Raw genomic sequence first — 24,256 nt, 5'->3', positions numbered from 1 at the left:
CCCCTTTATTTAGGTTTTGCCACTTCGTCCGGAAAATTATTCAGGAGCTGCCCATTTCCTGTAGCTGGTTGTATAGCATCCGTGTTTTCCTCCTAGGGCCACCTGTTTTCTCCTTTCATTATTCCATTTAGGACACAGAACATTAAATCCATCTCGGATTTGCCCTACTTAGTGCAAAGGAAGAATTCAGCACCTTCAGAGGAACCCAGCATTTGCAGGATGACATTTTCCCTCCCCTCACCCACCAGTAGGGAGGTTTAGGTTAAGTAGTTTACTGACCATTCTTGAAATCGGAAACAACTGAGAAACTTGAACTTGTTTCTCTTTTGCTCTGCAACCTGCTACCTGAGCTGGTGCATCTTATGCTGCTGCTGAGTTTGAAAGTGATTTACACTAAAAAAGTGGAAAGTCAAGGTCACTGCTTTAGGCTGTATTGGCAGTGACCTGCTTCATTTGATGCCATTTTTCTAACTTGCCTATGTCCAAAGTGTGCATTGGAAAAACCTTACAGCATCTGATGAAGTCACAGGAGTGTTTTAGTGTAAGTTCCATCCAAGTGCTGCTGCAGTCTCACCCTCCGTTTGAGATGCTCCTGGGCATCCTCACTAATCCAGGGAGTTAAACTCACTGAGGAGTGTTCCCTCACTTGTTTACTCTCCTTGCATAGTGCCAGCTTGACTCCTTGCACTTGGCTCGCTGAAGGGTTAAATAAGGAATGTTGCCAGGCATGTGTAAGTGTGCAAGTCTGAAGGAAAAAGGGGAAATGCAGAATTAAAGCAATTCTGAGCTAGACTTCAGCTGTCACGGTGAGACTCAGATCCCGCACCCCATCAGCGAACCCTGGCTCACACTGCTGTTCTCTGCAGTGCCCTGTGTGATTCCTGACCTGGCCTTACTTTCCCGGTGCCTTCCCTTACAGCTGGAATGTGGTGCAGCTCCTGGGTTCAGGATCAGCACTGGGCTCCCCTGTGGCTGCAGAACACACCAGCCTGCCTGGCTGCCTGCCTGCAGCACAGGCTGGGGCTTTTTCTCACTGGCAGGTTCAGCTGCAAAGTTTTGTGTGTTTTGCTGGCCTGATTGAGATAAATTATACAGAGTGCTTGGGGAATTCAAGGTTGAGTTAGGGAGGTAGTGAGGGGATGAAAAATTAGGAATGGAAGGATGATCTGGAAGCAGATCTGTTCTGTGGTGGATTTGAGGTGGGGATATGGGAGCTTGCTTGTCTGGAGAGGACCCTGGTTCTTAGCTGTGCATAGGAAATAGAATTTTGTCTGTAGTTAACTGATGGGAAAAGATGTGCTAGAGAGAAAATGTCTTAATTGTTGATAAGTTTAAAAAAGAGGAAATTTCTGTACAGTGTTGAAACACTGACATTTCCCAAGGGTGTATCCATCGGTTTCCAGGCTTGGAGAAAACATTAACTCAGATTCCTAGGAGAAAATAGATCTAATGAGAAGCAATTGAGAGATACTGCCTGTGAGTTTAATCACAGAATCATGGAAAGGTTTGGGTTGGAAGGGACCTTAAAGCCCATCCAGTCCCACCCCCTGCCTGGGGCAGGGACACCCCCCACTATCCCAGATTGCTCCAAGCCCCATCCAGCCTGGCCTTGGACACTTCCAGAGATGGGGCCGCCACAGCTTCTCTGGGTAACCTATGCCAGGACCCCACCACCCTCACAGGGAAGAATTTCTTCCCAGTATCCCATCTAACCCTGCCCTCTGACAGTGGGAAGCCATTCCCCCTCGTCCTGGCACTCCAGCCCACTTGAGGAAGTCAAGTCAAAAGTCCCACTGCAGCCTTCTTGAGGAACTTCCTGAAGTTTGTGATCCACGAACACCGGAAGCACAGGGGATCTGCTGGTAAATTGTCACTGTGTCCTTGGGTTTTAATCCTTCTCTAGGCAGTTTCTTTAGCTCCCTGATGGGAACAGGACTCTGAGTCAGACAATCTTCTACCTTTTTCAGGAATTCAGAGCTGTACTACAAGACTTCCAAAATTATTTTTCTCTCACAGTCTTGAAGCATAATATTTTGAAGCAATACAACACAACATTGATTCTCATGCAGCTCTTCTATTTTGCTTGTGACATTCCTATAATTATGAATGTCTCCTGTTAGTGTGGAGCTTTTTCTGGCAGTACAGGCAAAAATGTTAGTGTCCTTTAAAATGAAATTACTCAGTGTTGTACCACAATTAAAGCTTAGAGGTTTGATTGATATTCTGTAGGATAATTTGCTTTTGTACGCTTTCAGATGATATTGCACATCGAGATACTTCTGACAGTGTCAGTTATGATTGCATTTTATGTTACTTTTATGAAGCTGGGGTTTTGCAGTAGGTAATTTTATCGCTGTTTACCTGTTTGATTAAAATGACCAGTTTCTCTGCAAAGTTTTATTGAATCAAGGGTTATCATCTGGAAATTCTGAAATGTTTCTGTGAACCTCTGGTAGCTGGGACCACTTAGTAACAAGAGGTTTTCTTTATTTTGGAGGCATTTTCCTTGTTCCAGTTGCATTGTTTCACATTGCTAATCCTTTTGTTTCAGTAATTTTTAAAATGATTTGTACATAATGGGGTTCATTTGAATGAAGATTCTGCCTTTAAACCTTCCCATCTTGATTGGAACTTATGCCAAGTGTCTGATAGTTCTGAGCTTTTCTCCAGGCTCCTTCTGCGTTTGGTAACTCTGAGTTGGGTTTCATGTATAAACATGTAGACGTGATCTGGAAAAGGAGTTTTTGAAGTTTGCTGTTGCTTTTAAGTGTTTTCAAAATTTTATTTTGTGTCTGGGGCTGTGTGGGCTTCACCCTCCTCCCTTTTTTGCTGGTTTTTGCATTTCCCATTTATTTTTAAGTGCAAATAGGGACTATGTGTACAAGGACTATTGAACTTCTCTTTCAGATACAGTCTCAGACTGTTTGCATTCAACACTTAGATGCACCTGCTTCTTTTTCTGCTCAGCATCTCATATGAGATCATTTCTCCCTGGGATTATTCCATTATCTTGATTCCTTTCATGCATTCAGTCTTTGGAGTGCTCTCCCTCGCCACCCCCAGTACCTGTGATTAAACTATGGGGGTTTGGTTAAGTTTTGGGACCCTGATGAGCCAACAGGGAATAAAAGTGGCTAACAACAAGAAGAAAGAAGAGGAACATCTTGACTGCATTTTTGTATCTTGTGGAAACAAGGTGGATTAAATCAAGTTCTGAAATAAGAGAAAATGTCACTTTGTGCTGATCTGTACCTAGTTTTTGCGCTAAACAGGAGGACTTAATTCTCTTAGCTGATGCTCTGTTTCTTCAAATGCAGCTTATCTACACAGTTCATTGCTCTTGGATTTATTTTTTTCTTAATTTCTTAAGAAAACCCAGCCTTTCATGATTGCCTGGATTCTTGAAATGATTTCAGGATGCCTTAAATGCTTGGAGTCACGGCCTCTCCAGTATTCTTGACTTTCTAGCCATAAAAGAAAATAATCCATGGAATCACAGAATGGTTTAGGTTGGAAAAAGCTCATCCTGTTCCACCCTCTGCCATGGGCAGGGACACCTTCTACTATCCCAGGTTACTCCAAGCTCTGTCCAACCTGGCATTGGACACTTCCAGGGTTGGGGCAGCCACAGCTTCTCTGGGCACCCTGTGCCAGGGGCTCACCAGCCTCACAGGGAACACTTCCTTCCTGATATCCCATATAAATCTCTCCTCTTAGTTTAAAACCATTCCCTCTTGTCCTGTCACTGTCTCGCTTTGAAAAATGTCTTCCTGTTATTTAAAAGCCTCCTTTAGATACTGGAAGGCCATGAGGAGGAATCCTGGAATCTGCTATGTCCATTCCCATTTGCACTGTGACTGTTTGATTTGAATTCCATTCTGTGTGGAATATTCAGTGTCTGATTTACCCCACCGTTCTCCTGGCATGTCCAAGAGCCTTGGTAGTGTAACTGGGAGCACTGGAGGAGGAGCTGTATGAGACAAGGCTAAATAGTACTGACTGCAAATCCAGTGGGGTTTTGTCCTGAGGATATGGAGCTGGGATTAATTTTAACCCTGCAGGGAAGCAGTGCTTACCATACCACTAATTGCTGTTGACACCCAGGGCAAGCTGCAGGGTCCTACCCTGTGTTCAGTGTGACCTTGGATCATGTGCCACAAATATAGCAGCAGCTGCAGTTTTTATAATATCAGAGGCTGTGTCTTATGTAGGGAAATGCACCTTAGTGCCTTGAAATTAATAGTTTTGTGAGGCTTTCAGGTCTCTAGGGGTATTTAAATGTTCAGAGAGCAAAGGGTAGACATGAAATGTTGGTATTGCTGGGTGTACAAATGTCACCTCTCACTCTCCATGAAGGAGAGTGACTTTTTACATGAGCTGACAGGGATAGGACAAGGGGGAATGGCTTTAAGCTGTTAAAGAGAGATTTAGATGAGGTATTCAGAAGAAAGTGTTCCCTGTGAGGGTGGTGAGGCCCTGGCCCAGGTTGCCCGGAAAGGCTGTGGCTGCCCCATCCCTGGAAGTGTCCAAAGCCAGGTTGGACAGAGCTTGGAGCAACCTGGGATAGTGGAATGTGTCCCTGCCTGTGGCAGGGGGTGGGACTGGATGGACTTTTAAGGTCCCTTCCCACCCAAACCATTCTGGGATTCTGTGATCTAATTACCTTAAAGCTAATTCCAGACTGCCCAGGTGTCTCGGGCTCAAGGAATGAGCTATTCCAGAAGGAATAACCTGTGAGAGCTGACTGATAATCCAGAGCAGTTTGGTTTGAGTGATCACAGTTGTAAAGAAAACGAGCTGTGATTCCCAGAAGCAGAAAAGGGGATGTTCAGGAGAGCCTGTAATGACTCTCCTGGATGTTTGTATGAAAAGTTGTGTTTCCTTCCATTGCATTCCAGCTTGTTCCTTAGGCTGTGGCACCTCTCTGAAGCGATTGTTCTGTAAGGCTTTGCGGCACTCTGTGAGAGCTGACAGCTGTGAGCCTTGGTCTCCAAACCTGCCTTGGAATTTATGGACTGGGGGAAGTGTTCACTTAAACATGAAGATACAAGTGGAGCTCATGGTCCTGAAAGTTGTTTGTTCCAATGTGTTTGGTCCTGTTCTTCCCCGCCTTACTGTTCTCTTCCTTCTTACAGGTCTGGATGCAGAGTTGTCTTACGTGAGGAATGATGTGGTTAATCACTATGCCTTGTCCTTCAATCTCCTAATACCCAGTGAGACCAACAATCTCCACTTCACCTGGCATGCCAAGTCCAAGGTGAGCAGACATGATTTCTACTCTGGTTACTTGAGACACAAGTTCTGCTTTGTGAATACCCACTGTTATCATTTAATGGCTTTTTTTCTTCACAAAAATTAGCATATGCAAGGTGGAAAATACTCGTTTGTATGACTGCAGGCAATAAGTTAAGATGGCATACATCCAAGCTGTTCCTTAGAAAGCTGAAGCACTTATTTCAAAGTATTTTATACTTCTTGCTCCTGACAAGGTCCTTATGTGCATACAAGCCACTGGCTCTGGAATTGCTTCCCTTGGTACATTTGGACACACAGAAGGGAAGCCATGAACTGAAGCCTCTGGAAATTATATGCAGAGCAATTGTTGTAGAGATTTCTAGAAACATATGCTTGGAGACAAGGAGAGCCTATAAAAGCAGCATCCAGTATGTTATTACTGAGCCCTGATTAAATGGAAAGGGTTTTTATGTCACTTAATCACCATGCCTGGACCATGCAGCAACAGCTGTCGGAGGGATTGCGTGTACTCTTACATTCTGAAGCATTTCCAGTTACTTAACAATTTATTTTCATATAGGAAATGATCTGTTTAGTCTCTGCCAGATGTTCATTCTGGGTTTTTTAAACTTGAGTGATGGTTGTTCTTCTGTCCTTAAGTAGGAAAGGCTGCAGTAGGAGCAGTATCATTGAACAACTCCACCAGTTCAGGTCCTGAAGATTTCTCCTGCCATTGTTCTTGCCTTTGAGGTGTAACTTGTTAAGAGGAGTGACTTCTGGCCTGCAGTGGAGTTGGGTTGAGTGTCAGCCAGCCCTGATCCCATATTCTACGTGCACAGTGACAATTCAGTCACTTGTCATTTGAGTAGGAATTCCCTTGTTACAGCTTCAGCTGAGCTCCCTAAATCCCTCGCCCTGCCCTGTGTTTCCTTGGGCCTGGCTGTGAATTCTGAGGAAGAATTTTGGAGCTTGTGTAGCCCTGCTTCCCATTCCTGTGATTCCACCCCTTGGCATCTTCCCTTCTGACTTGGTGTAGTGTGACCTGGAGGAGCTCAGAAACTGGGTTGTGTCTCTTCCCTTGGCATCTTGACTGAAAAATAAATTGATAACAGAAATGAACCATATTATGTTTTAGAAAGGGAGAAAACACTAACTATTGGGATGAAGTCAAACAAATTAATTCAGCTGAGGGTGGAGGGGTAGGATGAATTTCCAGCAGGAGCTTATAGCTTCAAGCAGGTCCTGTACTTTTATTTGAATGAATGTTTGCAGAGTCAGCTTCTTAAGTGGAAACAAAATCTTGACTATAGTTGAAAAAACTATTTCTAAGCAATTTTTTGGTAAAACTGACTGTGGGAGGGGGAATTTTTTATAGCAGCTTTAACAAACTGACTTTTGAACAAGTAAGTTTAAAAGTATCATTGAATCAGATTTTTAGAGGAATTGTTTTAATATAAGCACTCCAAATTTTGCGCCAAATTTTAAGGAATGATTTTAAGAGTAGCTTCTGTTTTGGGTTTCTTAATTTGAACTGTCACAAAAGTCTTGATCCTAAAATGTCACATAAAAGCTTGAAATATGGATGCCTAAAATTACCAGCACTCCTTGAAAATAATGTATGGCTTTTTATTTTCAAGAAGAGTTAGGAAAAGGAGTTATTTCAAAAAGAGTTATGAAAAGTTATGTTGCATTTCTTTATCCTCCTAAACGGATTTCTGGTATGTTTTCTCTCTTCCAACTGTTGCTACAGGTTGAATATAAACTGGGATTTCAGGTACATGATCCCATGGCTATGGCTCTGCCCCAGGCCAACATTTCTCTACAAGGAGAAGTTCCTCGCACCCTCTCAGGTAAACTCCCCACCCCCACCCAACTCATGGATGAAAAATGGTCATTTAGCCACAAATGCAGTTTTAGTAATCCATGAATGCTTAATAAAATTGACAAAAATTAATTTAAAATCCATGTCTTTTAATGCTCTAGTAGCTGAAGCGATGAGGCGTGAAGACTAAAATAGCATTTCCTAGTATCGAGTTCTTTATGATGTGATAATTTATGATGTTTGTAATGAACTTCAAAAGGCCCTTTTGTAAATGTTCTCTGATCCCAGTGTCTGGGGATGTCCCACTCCCCTGTAACCCCTGTGTTGTGTTCACAGTGTTCCGTGTCGAACTCTCCTGCACCGGCAGACTTGACTCCGACGTCACAATACTGATGCAGCTCAACTTAACAATCAATTCCTCAAAAAACATCACAGTTTTAAATTTCAAACGAAGGAAAATGTGCTACAAAAGTAAGAGATTAAATTTCAGATATTTAAAAGTTTTTACTGTTTAAATGTGATAGGAAAAAGGAAAAGTGGGATGGTGTATATCCAGGACAGAGTAACAGAGTGAATTCTGGGGAGGATCAGAAGAAATCAGGTAAAATTCTGCCTTTCAGAGAGGAATGGGTTAAAGCAGGAGCTGGTGAATGAACAACTTTGCCCAAGAGTTCGGCTGCACTGACTGACCTTTTTATAGATACATAACAAAAAGCATTTTCTCTCTGTTTGGAAAGAAAAAAACAGTTCCTTCAAAACTGCAACACTGCAGCATTCTAAGAATTCAAATTGTTCTGAGAATTACCAAGAAAATTGACTTACTTTATAAATTGTGATAAAATTTAGTGAGTGTAGGAGGTGTTAGTCTGTTAGATGTGAAGTACAAAACGATCTTGAGAGATAATCCAGGTTTTGGAAATCTTAAATTGACTCTTCTGTGTTACCACTTGGGAATCTGCAAGCATAATTTATTCTTGCATTGTTCTTGTTTACTGTTGCTGCTTCCTAAAATTTTCTAGCATTTTTGTAGGCATCAGAAAAAAATTATTTTGGAGAATCCCAAGAGATGTTCCCTTCTTAAAAATGCCTGTGTGGTATCCCACTCCTAGGCAGGATTTGGGGACGGCCATTGCTTTCTTTGCATGCTTCTCCTGCTTCTGTTCAGCTTACCTGGGCCTTTAAGTATAGTATTTGTCTTCCAAAGCAGGATTTATAATTTTTCTTGAGCATAAATATCTAAGGATGAGCTCAGGGAAGGTGTGGCTGGAAGAGGCAACCATGCCTTGTAGCACATAACATTGAGATACCCGTGTTCCTTGCATTGAGACTTCAGAATGGCCATTCTTAATTCAAAGTGTGTGTCTCCTTCTAGTAAAATGGAGGTCTGGCTGATAATGTTGGTATTGTTACCTTTATTTCATGTTTTCTTGGGTATTTTTTCAAATACTCCAGCTGGAGGAAGTCAGCCCTGCTGATCCATTCACATCTTACTGAGCTGTGGATGTGCAATGAAGTTTTCCACAAGCACCACACAGTTCTCTGGGGGGTGAGACAGCCACTGCTTCAACCAGCAGAAGGATCTTGTTTCTGCAGGTTCATAAAAACAAAAAAAATGGCTTTCTTTGGTGTGTGTTGGTTGGTGTAGAGCGTGTGGGGGTTTCTGATTGAATTTAATGCAGAAGTTAAGAATATGCAGGAACTTGCTAGTAGTTTTGCTGAGGGCATTCCTGATATTTCCTTCTCAAGTTCAAAAAAGGGATAAGAAGAAAAATTCTTGGATTTTTTCCTCTCTTGGATTACTTTTTCCTAAGCTGCACTGGCTAACCACGGAGTGGGAAGGGGCTTTGTGCTGTGTTGGACACAACTGAGAGCAGGAAGGAGGATATGCAGGTGGGACTGTGCCTCTGCAGCCACAGAAATCTGTGGGATTCCCTCAGCTGCCTGTAGATCTTCAGGGAGGTTCATCTGGAGACATCTGCATTCTCCAGGTTTGCTCTGCTGCTCTTGGTAACCAGCATAAGCTTAATGAAGATTGTCATGGTTTGACATTAGTCAAATTTCGTTTATCAGCTGGGCGATTGGACGCTGGGAGAAAAAGGCAAAACAGGCACAACTTAAAAGTAAAAACAGATAGATTTTATTAATATACACTTGTCCTGGGTTGTAGTTTAGGGTGTATTCTATCACCATCTTCAGTTAATGGCCCATCAATGCCTTTTGCATGACTCAGAGATAACTCCCTCCGGGCGTTATCTCTCTCTTTAATGGGCCATTAAGGCTCTCTTCCATGACTCATCATCCCATTGTGAGATGCTCCGCCCATGGGGAAGAGCCAAGCATTCTCACCTGGATATAAGCTGGGATTTGGGACAGTAGAAGCAGCCCTCTCCCACTGGATTCCCAGAGGACCGGAGCTACCAGACCTTTCTACAAGATTTCTGTTTCAAGAAGACCACCTCGTCTGGACTGTTTCCATCACCCTGATCAGGTTGTATTCTGACTCTGTCACTGGTTTTTCTTTTGTATTTATTTTATTTTATTCTATTTTATTTTCCTTTTCTTCTCATTAAATTTTATTTCTGACTTAGAGCCTCTTACTTGGTTTGTTTTTAAACCACAACATATTTTTGGCGCCCAACGTGCGGCAGAGGCAATAAGAAAAGTCAGAAATTACAATCTTATTGAGGACACCTGTCTGTTATGATGCCCAACATGCTTACATGTGTCTTATACCTATCTCTCTATATTTTTCCAAACGTGGGGCACTATCTGCCGGCATTAATGCTCCTGCATAGACCAGGATATGGTACTAAAATTGCTTTACTGGTCTATTATGTCAATTGCTTGATAAAATCTGAGGCAATGAACATTATTCAGAATATATACCCAGTTTTGTATTCTTGTTCTAGTCTAGGATGCTACGTCTGGAGCCTCAACAATCTCACCCAGCCCCTGTGGGGAGGAGTAAAGAATGATTTTTTCCAGCTTTTCAGGAAGGACACAGCAGTTTTTGAAAATATTGAGTACCCTCTGGATGCCAAGGACAGCATGATGTTCTTGTTAGTCTTGCTTGGTTTTCTCTGTACGGCCCGCACCATGCTTAGAATCAAAACACTACATGGTGTGTTGGAGCATGTTCTTAAAGAAGTAGAAGAGGTAAAAAGAAGCAAAGCAATAACATCGACGACTACACAGACTCTCACAGAGGAAAAAGGAACCAAAAGTGCTGTCAGCATCTCCACACAAACCGTCACTGAACCGGAACAGCCTAAACCAGTAGCAGTTGCCACCACTCAGAAGAAGAAATCAAGGAGCAAATCAGTCCGCATAGCGACTGACGAGGATGGAGCAGGACCTTCGCACTCAGCTGAAGAGACAGAGACAGAGATCATCACCCGCTCTCTATCTCTGGGTGAGCTGCGTGACCTGCGAAGGGAATTCACCCGCCAGACCAACGAGTCCATCCTCACCTGGCTGCTCCGCATCTGGGATGCTGCAGCCAATGACACCATTCTGGATGGAACTGAGGCCAGGCAACTGGGATCACTGTCCCGCGATGTGGTCATTGACCAGGGAATTGGAAAAACCCAAGAAACTCTCAGCCTCTGGCAGCGACTGCTAACAAGTGTGAAAGACAGATACCTTTGTAAAGAAGACCTCCTAGTGCACCAAGGAAAATGGAACACAATAGAACAAGGTATCCGATGCCTAAGGGAATTGGCTGTGCTGGAGATCATTTTTGCAGAAGATGAGAGATTTCCTAAGAGCCCAGATGATGTCCAGTGCACATCACGGATGTGGTTGAGATTTGCACGGCTTGGACCAGAAATGTACTCGCGTTACCTGGCAACACTGCAATGGAGAGAAGGTGAGGACAAGGTGGGTGTCCTGGCTAATAAACTAAGGATTTACGAGGACACTGTCACCGCCCCAGTTCGTGCCCATGTCTCATCTGTGGAAACAAGACTGGCTGAGCAAGTCAGGAACTTAATTGAAGAAGGCCATCAGAAACTGAAAAAAGAACTTAAGGAAGAAATTTACGATATTTCACCAGAGCCGACGAGAGTCTCTGCGATTAGGAGCAGGCGTCCCCCAGCCAGGGAGAGAGGATACACACCCCGAGGTAACCTTTGGTCTTTTCTTCGGGAGCATGGAGAAGATATGAAGAAGTGGGATGGAAAACCTACCTCCTCCTTAGCAGCCCGGGTACGTGAACTGAAAAGAGAAATGCCTACAACAAAAAGCTCATCTAGAATCAGTGTTGCTCCGGTCTCTCGTGCACAGAACTCCAGACGTTACAGGAATGATGATATGACTGATCCTCTTGAAGGAACCTCAGCAACTCATTTACAGGAAGAGAACAACGTATGCGATGACCAGGAATAGGGGGGCCCTGCCTCTAGCCAGGAAGAGGAAAGGGACAATCGGATCTACTGGACTGTGTGGATCCGATGGCCTGGCACATCTGACCCACAAAGATATACGGCATTGGTTGACACTGGGGCCCAATGTACCATGATGCCATCAAGGAATGTAGGAAGAGAATCCATTTCTATTACAGGAGTAACAGGAGGGTCCCAGGAACTGTCTGTATTAGAGGCCGAAGTGAGTTTAACTGGGAAGGAGTGGCAGAAACACCCCATCGCAACTGGCCCAGAGGCCCCATGCATCCTCGGCATAGACTATCTCAGGAATGGATATTTCAAAGATCCAAAAGGATATCGTTGGGCTTTTGGGATAGCCGCAGTGATGAAAGAAGGCATCAGACAATTGAATACCTTGCCTGGTCTCTCAGATGACCCCTCTGCTGTGGGACTGCTGAAAGTAGAAGAACAAGAAGTACCAATTGCCACAGCAACAGTACACCGTCGGCAATACCGCACAGACAGAGACTCTGTGATCCCCATACATGAGATGATCCGCAAACTGGAAAGCCAAGGGGTGGTCAGTAAGGCCCGTTCACCTTTCAACAGCCCGATTTGGCCGGTGCGTAAGTCCAGTGGAGAATGGAGACTGACGGTGGATTATCGTGGTCTGAATGAAGTCACGCCACCACTGAGCGCTGCTGTGCCAGACATGTTAGAGCTTCAGTACGAGCTGGAGTCCAAAGCAGCAAAGTGGTATGCAACCATTGATATCGCCAACGCCTTCTTCTCCATTCCTTTGGCAGCGGAGTGCAGACCTCAGTTTGCCTTCACCTGGAGGGGCGTGCAGTACACCTGGAACCGACTGCCCCAGGGGTGGAAACACAGCCCCACCATCTGCCATGGACTGATCCAGGCTGCACTGGAAAAGGGTGAGGCTCCAGAGCATCTGCAGTACATTGACGACATCATCATATGGGGGAATACACCAGAGGAGGTCTTCAAGAAAGGAGAAGAAATTATCCAAATTCTGCTGAAAGCTGGTTTTGCCATTAAAAGAAGCAAGGTTAAGGGACCAGCTCAAGAAATCCAGTTCTTGGGGGTCAAATGGCAGGATGGTCGTCGCCAAATCCCCACAGAGATAATCAACAAGATCACAGCCATGTCCGCACCTACCAACAAAAAGGAAACACAAGCTTTCCTAGGTGCCATAGGCTTTTGGAGGATGCACATTCCTGAGTACAGTCAGATCGTGAGCCCTCTCTACTTGGTGACCCGCAAGAAGAATGATTTCCACTGGGGGCCTGAACAGCAACAAGCTTTTGTTCAGATCAAGCAAGAGATTGCTCATGCAGTAGCCCTGGGCCCCGTCAGGACGGGACCAGATGTGAGGAATGTGCTTTACTCCGCAGCTGGAAACAATGGTTTGTCTTGGAGCCTTTGGCAGAAGGTGCCTGGGGAGACTCGAGGCCGACCATTGGGATTCTGGAGCAGAAGTTACAGAGGCTCCGAGGCCAACTACACTCCCACAGAGAAGGAGATCTTGGCTGCCTATGAAGGAGTTCAAGCCGCCTCAGAAGTGATTGGCACTGAAACACAGCTGCTTTTGGCACCCCGACTGCCAGTGCTGGGGTGGATGTTTAAGGGAAAGGTTCCTTCCACACATCATGCCACCGATACCACATGGAGCAAATGGATTGCCCTCATTACACAGCGCGCCCGCATTGGAAACCCAAATCGCCCTGGGATTCTGGAAGTTATAACGAACTGGCCGGAAGGTGAAACTTTTGGATTATCGTCTGAAGAAGAAGAAGAAGAAAAGCAAGTAACACGCGCTGAGGAAGCCCCACCATATAATGAGCTACCGGAGACTGAAAGACGATATGCTCTGTTCACTGATGGCTCCTGCCGAATTGTAGGAGCTAACCGGAAATGGAAAGCTGCAGCATGGAGCCCCACACGACAAGTTGCACAAGCTACCGAGGGACAAGGTGGATCGAGTCAAGTTGCAGAGCTTAAAGCTGTCCAGCTGGCTTTGGAAATTGCTGAACGAGAAAAGTGGCCGAGGCTTTATCTCTACACTGACTCATGGATGGTAGCTAATGCTCTGTGGGGATGGCTGAATCGCTGGAAAAAGGCCAATTGGCAGCGCAGAGGAAAACCCATCTGGGCCGCTGACATTTGGCAAGACATCGCCGCCCGAGTAGAGAGGCTGACCGTGAAGGTTCGACATGTGGATGCGCATATACCCAAAAGCCGGGCTAATGAGGAGCATCGCAACAACGAGCAGGTAGACAAAGCTGCCAAGGTGAAAATATCACAAGTGGATCTAGATTGGCAGCACAAGGGAGAATTATTCCTAGCTCGTTGGGCCCATGATGCCTCTGGTCATCAGGGAAGAGATGCAACATATCGATGGGCCCGTGACCGAGGGGTGGACCTTACTATGGACAGCATCTCACAGGTCATCCACAGCTGTGAAACCTGCGCTGCAATCAAACAGGCCAAGCGAATGAAGCCTCTGTGGTATGGTGGACGATGGCTGAAGTACAGGTACGGGGAAGCCTGGCAAATTGACTATATCACCCTTCCCCAAACACGCCAAGGAAAGCGGTATGTGCTGACCATGGTGGAAGTCACCACTGGATGGCTGGAAACCCATCCTGTGCCTCATGCCACTGCCCGGAACACCATCCTGGGCCTTGAAAAACAAATCCTCTGGAGACACGGCACCCCTGAGAGAATTGAGTCGGACAATGGGACCCATTTCAAGAACAACCTTATAAACACCTGGGCTAGAGAACATGGTATTGAATGGATATACCACATTCCTTATCATGCACCAGCTGCCGGGAAAGTTGAACGGTGCAACGGACTATTAAAGACTGCCCTGAAGGCACTTGGTGGGGGAACCTTCAAGAATTGGGAACTAAACTTAGCCAAAGCCACATGGATAGTTAACACCCGAGGGTCTGTCAATCGAGGTGGTCCTGCCCAGTCTGAACCCTTACACACAGTGGATGGAGACAAAGTACCTGTGGTACACATGAAGGGCATTTTAGGAAAGAGTGTTTGGATTAATCCCACTTCAGGCAAAGGCAGACCCGTCCATGGGATTGTCTTTGCTCAAGGACCTGGCTACACTTGGTGGGTAATGCAGAAAGATGGAGAAACCCGTTGTGTACCACAGGGAGACTTAATTTTAAGTGAGAGCAGTGTGTAAGGTTTCATTCTGTATGTATATATGCATTCATCTGTAAGAATGTATTGATTTAGGCATGTTGTAGATGGTAATAGAATAAGGGGTGGATTGTCCTGGGTTGTAGTTTAGGGTGTATTCTATCACCATCTTCAGTTAATGGCCCATCAATGCCTTTTGCATGACTCAGAGATAACTCCCTCCGGGCGTTATCTCTCTCTTTAATGGGCCATTAAGGCTCTCTTCCATGACTCATCATCCCATTGTGAGATGCTCCGCCCATGGGGAAGAGCCAAGCATTCTCACCTGGATATAAGCTGGGATTTGGGACAGTAGAAGCAGCCCTCTCCCACTGGATTCCCAGAGGACCGGAGCTACCAGACCTTTCTACAAGATTTCTGTTTCAAGAAGACCACCTCGTCTGGACTGTTTCCATCACCCTGATCAGGTTGTATTCTGACTCTGTCACTGGTTTTTCTTTTTGTATTTATTTTATTTTATTCTATTTTATTTTCCTTTTCTTCTCATTAAATTTTATTTCTGACTTAGAGCCTCTTACTTGGTTTGTTTTTAAACCACAACAACACTAAAGAAAAAGAGAGGAAAAAAAAAAAAAAGAGACCTGCTGAGACATTCAAACACCTCCCCCCCAACTATTCACTTTCCCACACACTACAGAGAGAAAACTATGATTTTCAATCAGTTGCCACCATTTAAACACGATCCTACATCACCTTGGGAGAGGAGCCTCTCTGGGGTTATGGAGAACATGCCACAAGAAAAAGATGTAGTGGCTTTCAGAGATCTGCAGTTGCCCGGAATTTTTGCAGATTCTGTGCAGTCTCACCCATATGACAGCTTTCCACACTGTTTATGGGCTTCCACATGTTTGGGGTATTGTTTTAAGAATGCTTTTCTGGTACAAAACAAGGATTTTCTTCCATTTCTAAATTCACTTCTCTCTCAAAAGAAATAGAGACTTCCTTATTCTTTCCCAGGAGCCGGGGACATATTCTAATCAAAATTCTCAGTTAAAACCCATGTATATCAATACACACAGCCCTTTGGCTAGAACTTGCATTCCCCCAAGCAACATTAGGATATTACAGAAACAGTCCATTTCCCCATAATTCACATCTATAGAAGTCCAGTCAGAAATGTCCACTTCCTCCATCCCATCTTCAAAATACTCTTTCTCAGTTCTTTCACTTTTTCTCAGTGCTCTCTCTCTTTACATTTCAAATCTTTTTGTCTCGTCTTCCATGGAGGAAGTTAAAGTCTTTGCTCAGAGTTTTTTCCTTCTTCAGTGGGCTCAAGGCCACAGGTGATGATGGGAGGAAGGGGGAGAGGGAGCATGCTCAGGAACGCTGATGGACAAAATCTCCTCCAGCCCTGGTCAGATCCAAAGCGACTCAAACTTGGATCAGCTCCCTGGAGCTCCAGAGAAAAGTTCTTAAAAGTCTCTCCTCCCTGGGACCAGAGGCTCTGGCAGCCAAGGCCCAGAGCACGGCCACCGTGGTCCTGATGCAGGGCCAGATGCTGGTCTGCACTCCTCCTCCTCCTCTCTCCATGGGAGGGGACAGAGGGGACACAGCCAGCCCTGGCTGCTGTCCCACAGGCAGGACCTCCCCACCGAGGCCTGGCAGGCCTGGCCCCAGGGGGCCCAGCCCGACCCACGAGGTGATGTTACCTTCTCGATGACTGGAACAGGAAAGAGTCACTTGAAAGCTTGTGATTTAAGGCTGTGTTTCCAGAGGCGTAGAAACACTCCCATTTGTCAGCCAACCTGTCAATCACAATCCATGCTAAACCACTGCAAAGATTTACCCACTTTCTAAAGGACTGCCAGCACACGAGCTGAGTATTGTCCTCCTGCCTTCACTTGCATGTTTATGAGTATTTCAGTGGACATCACCTCTTCCATCCTTCTGTTTTAACTCTTTGACTCCTGACTGGCGTCAGCTGAGAAGGCACAGTGCCTGTGATTGCATCTCTCATCCCTTCCTAGGATAAGCAACATTAGACTGGAGCCAGGATTTCCTCCAAAAGATGAGAGTAGTCTTGCCTGAACATTCCAGTGATGATTTTCTCTCCTGTAGGAACTGATTCTGTGTGGTCTTTGTTTAGTGCCTTAGCAAACTCATTCTCTGCACCTCTTCTTTCTGCTGCTTTGGACTTGGACAAAGCTGCAGGGTTTTACGTGGATTCGGTGGGTTCAAGCTTTGCCTCGCTGGACTTGTGTGTCCATGGTGAAATACCTGACCTGTGTGTTTCAGTGTGATTTTAATTCTGCCTGGTTTGGTATTTAAATGGAAATGTAGGGATGAGTGTAGTCCTTGAGTCAGCTCTTCTCTTTGCAAAAGCAGATCTGTTTTTCCATAGCTGAGACAATGTGAAGGGCTGCAATAATAAATATACTCCAAACTTAATGGCTTTCTCTTATCTCTTTAGAGCTCGAACCAGAAGTCAAATCTCCAACAGCTGATAAAAACAACAGCAAGACTATCTGTAAGTAATCTTGAATGTACAACTTGGGGTGTAAAAGCTGAAAAACTTTATATGTGCTTTGATTCCACAGCTTTCCCTGTGAAAACAGTCCTCAGGTAGTCTGTACTATATCCAGTCTTTCAGTGGTTTTTGTTAATTGTTTTAACTGGTGAAGAGGAAAAAGCCCTATTCCAAGTCTTGTAACAACTTTTGTATGGCATGTTAGGGGCTCTGGTTTCCATACATGACTCTGATCTATTTTCTTGACCTTAGGACCTGTCTGGTTTGCTGTTTTAATTTATCACTATTGAATTAATAGAATGAGGTAGTTTCCTTTCCTGCCCTTCTACCTGGAAATGTCATTGGCTGACTGTGGCTCCATAATACCCCAAATGGGAGCAGTTTTGCCAAAATGCTGTTGGAAAGCAGTGGGAAAGAGTGTTCAGTGCTCTCTTTACCTCTCACTGTCTCTTCCAGGATAGTTGTTCTCCAGGATGCCTTATTGAACATTTGGGATGGCTGAGGCTGCTGCCTCTCTCTGCCTCCAGCACCTCTGCTTGTGTTGCTGTAACAACCTAACAAAATATAATTTCTTGGGGGTTTTGTTTGGGGATTTTTGTTGCTTTTTCTCCTTTTTGAGAAGGGTTCAGTAACTTTCCACATCTGTTACAGTTGATCCTGTAAATGCAGCTCCCACCACTTCGACCCGGGTGTTCTATATCAGTGTAGGCGTGTGCTGTGCTGTGATATTCCTGGTGGCAATAATCCTGGCTGTCTTGCACCTGCAGAGCATGAAAAGGATAGAGTTGGATGACAGGTATGTGTTCAAGCTTTACCAGCGTGGTTTTGGGACATGTTTACTCAGATTTCAGGTCTCAAAATGAGCACTTTGTGGTAGTTTGCATTTTTTGCTCTCAGTGGCAAGCTGTAGCAACTCCACAACTGTGTGGAGTTGTGATAAGAGCTGTGCTGCAGAAAGGCAGCAGTTGCAGGTGCTCTGCTGTTTATGAGGTGGATTGTTCAGGTTTTGCCAGTATATTTGTGTGGAATGGGAAGATTAAGATAGAATCAGATCTGCAGGGATTGTCAGGATTGAGGGGAAAATTGACTTGGGCATGCTGGAAAGGCAGGCTGAGGGAGCTGGGGATGTTCATACTGGAGAAGTCTCCAGGGAGACCTTAGAGCCCATTCTAGTGCCTAAAGGGCCTCCTGGACAAGGGCCTGGAATGCCAAGACAAGGGGGAATGGCTTCCCACTGCCAGAGAGTTTTTACCTTTATTTTACCTTAGACTGGGTATTGAGAAGAAATTCTTCCCTCTGAGGATGGGGAGGCCCTGGCACAGAAGCTGTGGCTGCCCCAACCCTGGAAGTGTCCAAGGCCAGGCTGGATGAGGCTTGGAGCAACCTGGGCTAGTGGGAGGTGTCCCTGCCCATTGCAGGGAGTGGGACTGGATGGGCTTTGAGGTCCCTTCCCACCCAAACTGTTCCATGATACATGATTGGATGAAAACATTTGGGTTTTGCTGACATCTGCAGGAGACTGAATTTCAGTTTTCTCTACTTTGATCGATTTCCCAGCATTTGCTTTGGCCTTAGGGTGCAGTCTGAGCATTACAACTGCTTGGTTATAAAACTGGCAGTGTTGGCCTCTCCCAAGTATATTTCCAATCCGGAAAAACTGTAGCACATGCATGGAAAAGGGACTTGTAACATGAGTCCAGGGGCATTGGAGTGGGGATTAAACACTGAGGAAAAGGGAGGCTGGAAAAGCAGGTGGGCTGAGGCTGTGTGAACAGCCTGCATGAGATGCAACTGTTCAGGAGCAGGCAGTGTGAAACTGGATCCCTTAGAGAGCAGTCGGCCTGTGGGTGGTCACCCCTGTGAAAGATATCTTGAACTAAAGGATGTCTTGAACTGCTTCTGTGCTGCCTGCCGCCTCATGGAGTAGCTTTATCTTTTCATCCTTCTCTTTATCCATTCATCTGTTCCTTTCAGTTTTCTCCCTGCCATTCTCTCCCCTGGTGTCCCCAGCCCATGTGGCTTTAGTGGTGGCACTGCATTGAGTTGTTGTGGTTTCTCAATTGATTGTAACAAAATGAACTCTTCAGCATCCCTCAATTGCTTTGTGCCTAATTGGTTGAGGGGTTTTAATCAGCTGAAGGTATTAAAGGATGAGCAGCTTGCTTTAATTCAGAAAGGAAAAACATGAAAGTGTGGGATAGTGTCATCTGTGAGGTTTTGAGATGTCCAGCCCAGCAGTGTGATCAGATACCCTTCCATGTACTCCGTTGCACTGGATTTCTGTGGAGACACAATGTAGAAAACCTTAAAAACAACTGACTTTCTGTGGGGATAAAGCTAAAAATCCATCTGCTGTTAGCACTCTATGGTTTGTGGGTGTTAGTAATTTGCTCTGAATCACCATATATACTACTGATAAACTCTGATAAATTCAGGGGCTTTCTCTGTCCATAGAATGAAATAATCTTCAAGGTCCCTTCCAACCCAAACCATTGTGTGATTTTATGAAGTTTGTGCACCTCCTGGGTTTAGCTCTTCAAGCATCATGTGATGAGTTGTTTTTTGAGCCTGGAAATGCCTGGCCTGGCAGAGCTGTGGATGTGTTGCTGTGTAAAAGCTCAGGCAGTGCCAGAGCAAAGGTGTAACAGAAGCAAAATGTGCCTGAAAATCAGGAGCTGTGGGGTTTGCTTTGAACAAGCTCACAGAGGGAAGGAAGAACTTCTGATTTGCTTGTGAAAAATAATCTCAGACTGTTTCTGTAAAAGGTTCCTGAGTGGAATATCACAATGTCATTAGGGTTAACGACCTCCCAGGAGCAACAGAGCCTGAAAAACCCACTGGTGCTCTTAATTTCAACCGCCACAACTAACTAAAATAGAGGAGGGTTGTTAACTGGAAGCTCAAGCCAGGCAGCTGGATTTACAGGCTGCACATGAATTTTTTAGGAACATTGTATTGGAAGTCCACAGAAATGCTGCAAACCTCAGAGCAAAGGTGCCAGAGGCAAGCTGGCATGGCTTAACAGCAGAATAATGGGAGTCGTTAAAGCAAGAAGGCATCGTTCAAATAGCTGACAGAATATGCAAGTGAGGAAGCTCAGGAAGCGAGTTAAACCTAAAAACCAGAATGAATCCAGCCCAAAAGGGACTTTTTCAATCTTGCAACAGGCATTAAAAGAATAATTCCTTCCTCACACTTGCCTCTAGCCAAAGGAATCTGCAGGGCTGATGGGTGATCAGGTTACAAAAGGAGTTTCTAGCTGGAGCAAGAAAAGGAAATGCAAGTCGTGCCTTGGTGTTTGATGTGGTGACCATGCCAAGACTCTCTTTCCTGGGGAGCTCGCTGCAGAGTGGATCATACTGAGGCAGCTCATGGATGCAATAGTGGGAACAAATAAGTTCAAATAAGCAGTAATAAGTTGCCAGCACCAAAGAGTATTCATTCAAAAACTCTGAAGGAAGTTTAAAGGGGAGGAGCTAGACCAGCATCTGTGGCTTTTAGGCTCGTGCTAAATGCTGTGCTGGAACCCTGCACCTGGAAGAGAGGGAATGTGGGAATAACTCTAAAAAAAAAGGTTCCAGGGAGAGATTGAGGCCAGCTATAAATGAGTAAGTTTGTATTGTGAAATTCAGTAGATTCTGTTCCAAAGAAAAAGTTCACCGGGTGCATCCATGGTACTGGTATAATGGGGAAGAGTGGACTTGGATTTTTGGTTTTTAAAGGAAGCCTGGCTTCAAAAGTAGCAGTGGGCCTGGAGGGCCTCACCAGCCATATCTGACAGTCCTACAGGGATGGCTGGCACTGCTTAGTCAGTGCTCAGCAGCAGCCCAAGAGACCTTAAATGTCGATTATTTGGCAAAGCAGAGGTTGTATCCCAAACCCAAAGTTTCCTCTTTGTCCCCCCAATACAGTCAGCAGTGGAGAAGCTTTGAAGTTGGATCAAGTGGGGGGGGATGCTTGTGTGTGTTTGGAGGGGGAGAACATCAGAAAAGCTTCTGGCCCTACCATCTGACCTGCTAGCAGGGTTTTGGTCCATTAGAGATGCAACAGCCCTTTTTGTAGAGTTTTGCCTATGAAAATAAGACAGAAGTTGGCTTGCTGTGCTTTAGGCTGTGGTTTATGTGTTTCATGGATATTCTGTGCACCCCTGGTCCTTCTACCCAAAGAAAGCATCTCCAAAAGCACATTTTAGGTGGTGCTGGTACCCTTTAGGGGCAACAGGTACCCTTAGGGAGGGGAATGACAAAGTAGGGTAGAGCAGTTTGGTCTGTAAAATAGAGCCCTTGTGTGAGTGGGACATCAGTGCATGAGAGAAATGTGTTCAAATCTTCCCTGGAGTATAATAGTTTTTCTTGGTATGACAGGCTGGTTCTGGCAAGCAATGTTTTGTCACTTTGATTATTCAAAAGTGGGGAGAAGCACTAGAAGATAGAGCAAATTCTGGAAAGCAAATAGGAGGAAGCTGTTCATGCTTAGAGCCAAGATTTTTGAGTTACCTGAGATACATTTTCATCTGTGAGAGACTTCAAAAACTCTGCTCTTTTAAAGTCTTGCCTGGAAATTCTCCTGGTTTTGACCTCAGCAAGTTAATTTGGAATGTGTTGGAGTGGCAAGCAGTGATGTTGATCTGCATTTTTGTTTCCCCACAGCATCAGTGACAGCAGCAGCTCGCAGGGGCTGTCGCAGCCCTCCACGCAGACAACGCAGTACCTGCGAGCTGACACACCCAACAACGCCACACCAGTAACCAGTAAGTGTTAATCTAAGCACAGACCCTCCTGCCATGCTGCTTTGGGGTCAGGTGCAAGATAAGAACATGGCTAATTCTTTGGCTCTGTCACTTTGCCTCTTGAATTCACACAATGCGTGTTTTATCCAGCCACACCACAGTCAGGAGTGAGTTTGGGGGTGTGTGAATGGTCAAATGAGCGTGGGACTGGCTTTATCCCTTGGGTTGTTCCATCCAGCCCTGGGATCAGTTACTAAAGCAGGCGATGCCTTGTGCATGAATCCTGATAGTTGTGTTATTCTTGTCATCTGTTGCTTACAGCTTTGCTTGAAATGACATGCAATAGCTGAAGAGAGCAGTGAGTGGAAATGTGGGGTGGCAGCAGTTTAGATACTGAGCTGGTAACTGATACCACAGAATCACAGAACGTCCCACTGGAAGGGACCCTCAGGGCGTACCCAGTCCAGCCCTTGGCCCTGCACAGACACCCCAACAATCCCAGCCTGTGCATCCCTGAGAGCATTGTCCAAATGCTGCTGGAGCTCTGGCAGCCCTGGGGCCGTGCCCATTCCCTGGGGGGGGTCTGTCCAGTGCCTGAGCACCCTCTGGATCTTTTCCCGATATCCAACCTAAACTCTGCTGGCACAGCTCTAGCCATTCCTTGGGGTCCTCCTGTCCCTGGTCACAGAGAGAAGAGCTCAGAGCTGTCCCTTGGGAGGAGCTGCAGACTCAGATCAGGTCTCTCAGTCTTCCTCCAGTTTGAACAGACCAAGTGCTCTCAGCTGTGTTCTGAGTTAATTTCGTAGTTAATGAACATATTTATTACCTGTGGAATTTTTACTCTTCAAATTATTGTCTGGTAGAGGGCTCTCCCATCCAGCACTGCTCCAGGGAAGGGACTGTTCCAGCTGGAGGGAAGGTGGACAGCATAGGGACACACATGGGGTTTTTTTAAAGCAACTACTAGTAAGACCCAAAAGTCTATCCCGTTGTCCTCTGATGGCACTTGCTGGTAATGACTGTCAGATCATGAGGGAGCACAGCAGAAAGGTCACCATTACTCTCAGCCCTCCAGTGCTCTCTTTTTTTCCTCCCCATGTGTGGAAGCAGGTGTTTACCTGAGGTTGAGCTGCACCTCTGGGAGAGACTTGGCTCGCTTCTAAATTCTACTGTATCTCCCTAAAAAAAAAAGAAAAAAAAAATCTTATTTGTCATCTGAATTCATCTTTCTCTTGCAAAGAGCTGCCTTCAAAATGCATTTGGTATAAGCATTAATTTAAAAACAGGCTTTTAAGAATTTAATATATGGAATGTTAAAAAAATTCCTTTTCACAGAGTTTGGAAGAGACCTTATCTGCAAATTATTCTAGAGCTGGTTTCCCTCTTGTCACCTGAGTCCCTCCCCAGTCTTTTTATATTCTGTCTCTTAGAATGACAGAATCGTTTAGGTTGGAAAAGCCCTCCCAGGTCATCAAGTTCAACTGTTCCCTCAGCACTGCCAAGGCCACCCATGTCCCCAGGTGCCCCACAGCTTTTTACTCCCTCCAGGGTGGGAACTCAATCAAGTGGGCCGCTGTGCTAGGGCTGAACAACACTTTGGGAATGGAATTTTTCCTCATGCCCAATCTAAATTTCCCCTGGTGCAATTTGAGACTCTTTCCTCTCGTCCTGTCCCTGTTCCGTGGAGCAGAGGCCAACACCCCCGGCTGTCCCCTCCTGTCAGGGAGTTGTGCAGAGCCACAAGGTTTCGCCCTGAGCTTTCTTTTCTCTAGGCTGAGCCCCTTTCCCAGCTCCCTCAGCCATTCCTGGTGCTCCTGCCCTTCCCCAGCTCTGTTCCCTTCTCTGGACATGTTCCAGCCCCTCAGTGTCTTGTCCTAGCTCAGGTTGAGCTGTTGATGTCCAGTCAGCCTCAGGTTCTTTGTTTGGCTTTCTAAGTGACTCAGGTTAATTTGGCTGAGTTCCAGCTGCTGGAGTGTTGTCCCTCAGAATCCTCTGGCCAAGGGCAGATGACCAAGTCCGGGGTGATGGTTCCACCCTCCTCACCCTGCCCAGTGTGGTGGCCACTGTGCCTGAGTGGCACCTGTTTGCTGGGGGCAGCCCTTGCTTCACTGGGTCTCTTACCTGCTTTGGGATAGCCCCAGTAGCATTGGAAGTGGTGAAAACTAGGAGAAGAAGAGAAAAGGTTGGATGTGTGTTAAAAAACAGGATTGACATTCTTGGTCATTCCACAGTTGCATGATTTTGTTTTCAGTAACATTTAAATTTTGAAAAAAGGTATTATTAGAGTAATTCTCAAGATTTCCTCTAATGATTCATACACATGTACAAAAATATTCTGGCCTTTCTGACTCTACTGGTGTATCCAGATGTCTGGAAGTGCCAGAAGAGGGCACTTGTAG

The 24,256-nt window shown here is 45.4% G+C and overlaps 1 protein-coding gene across 1 annotated transcript in view; it reads left to right on the top strand.

Moving 5' to 3' along the window:
* RYK (receptor like tyrosine kinase) overlaps nucleotides 1-24,256 on the top strand; it is a 62,555-nt gene that overhangs the window by 12,532 nt on the left and 25,767 nt on the right. Inside the window, 6 exon segments of the mRNA XM_066326143.1 lie at nucleotides 5,136-5,257; nucleotides 6,986-7,085; nucleotides 7,394-7,528; nucleotides 17,072-17,128; nucleotides 17,780-17,924; nucleotides 21,778-21,878. Coding sequence (XP_066182240.1) covers nucleotides 5,136-5,257; nucleotides 6,986-7,085; nucleotides 7,394-7,528; nucleotides 17,072-17,128; nucleotides 17,780-17,924; nucleotides 21,778-21,878 — 660 coding nt within the window.

Source organism: Sylvia atricapilla, chromosome 10 (genome assembly GCF_009819655.1).
Source record: "Sylvia atricapilla isolate bSylAtr1 chromosome 10, bSylAtr1.pri, whole genome shotgun sequence".
In the NCBI taxonomy this organism is placed as follows: domain Eukaryota; kingdom Metazoa; phylum Chordata; class Aves; order Passeriformes; family Sylviidae; genus Sylvia; species Sylvia atricapilla.
This window is presented reverse-complemented; position numbering and strand designations above follow the sequence as displayed.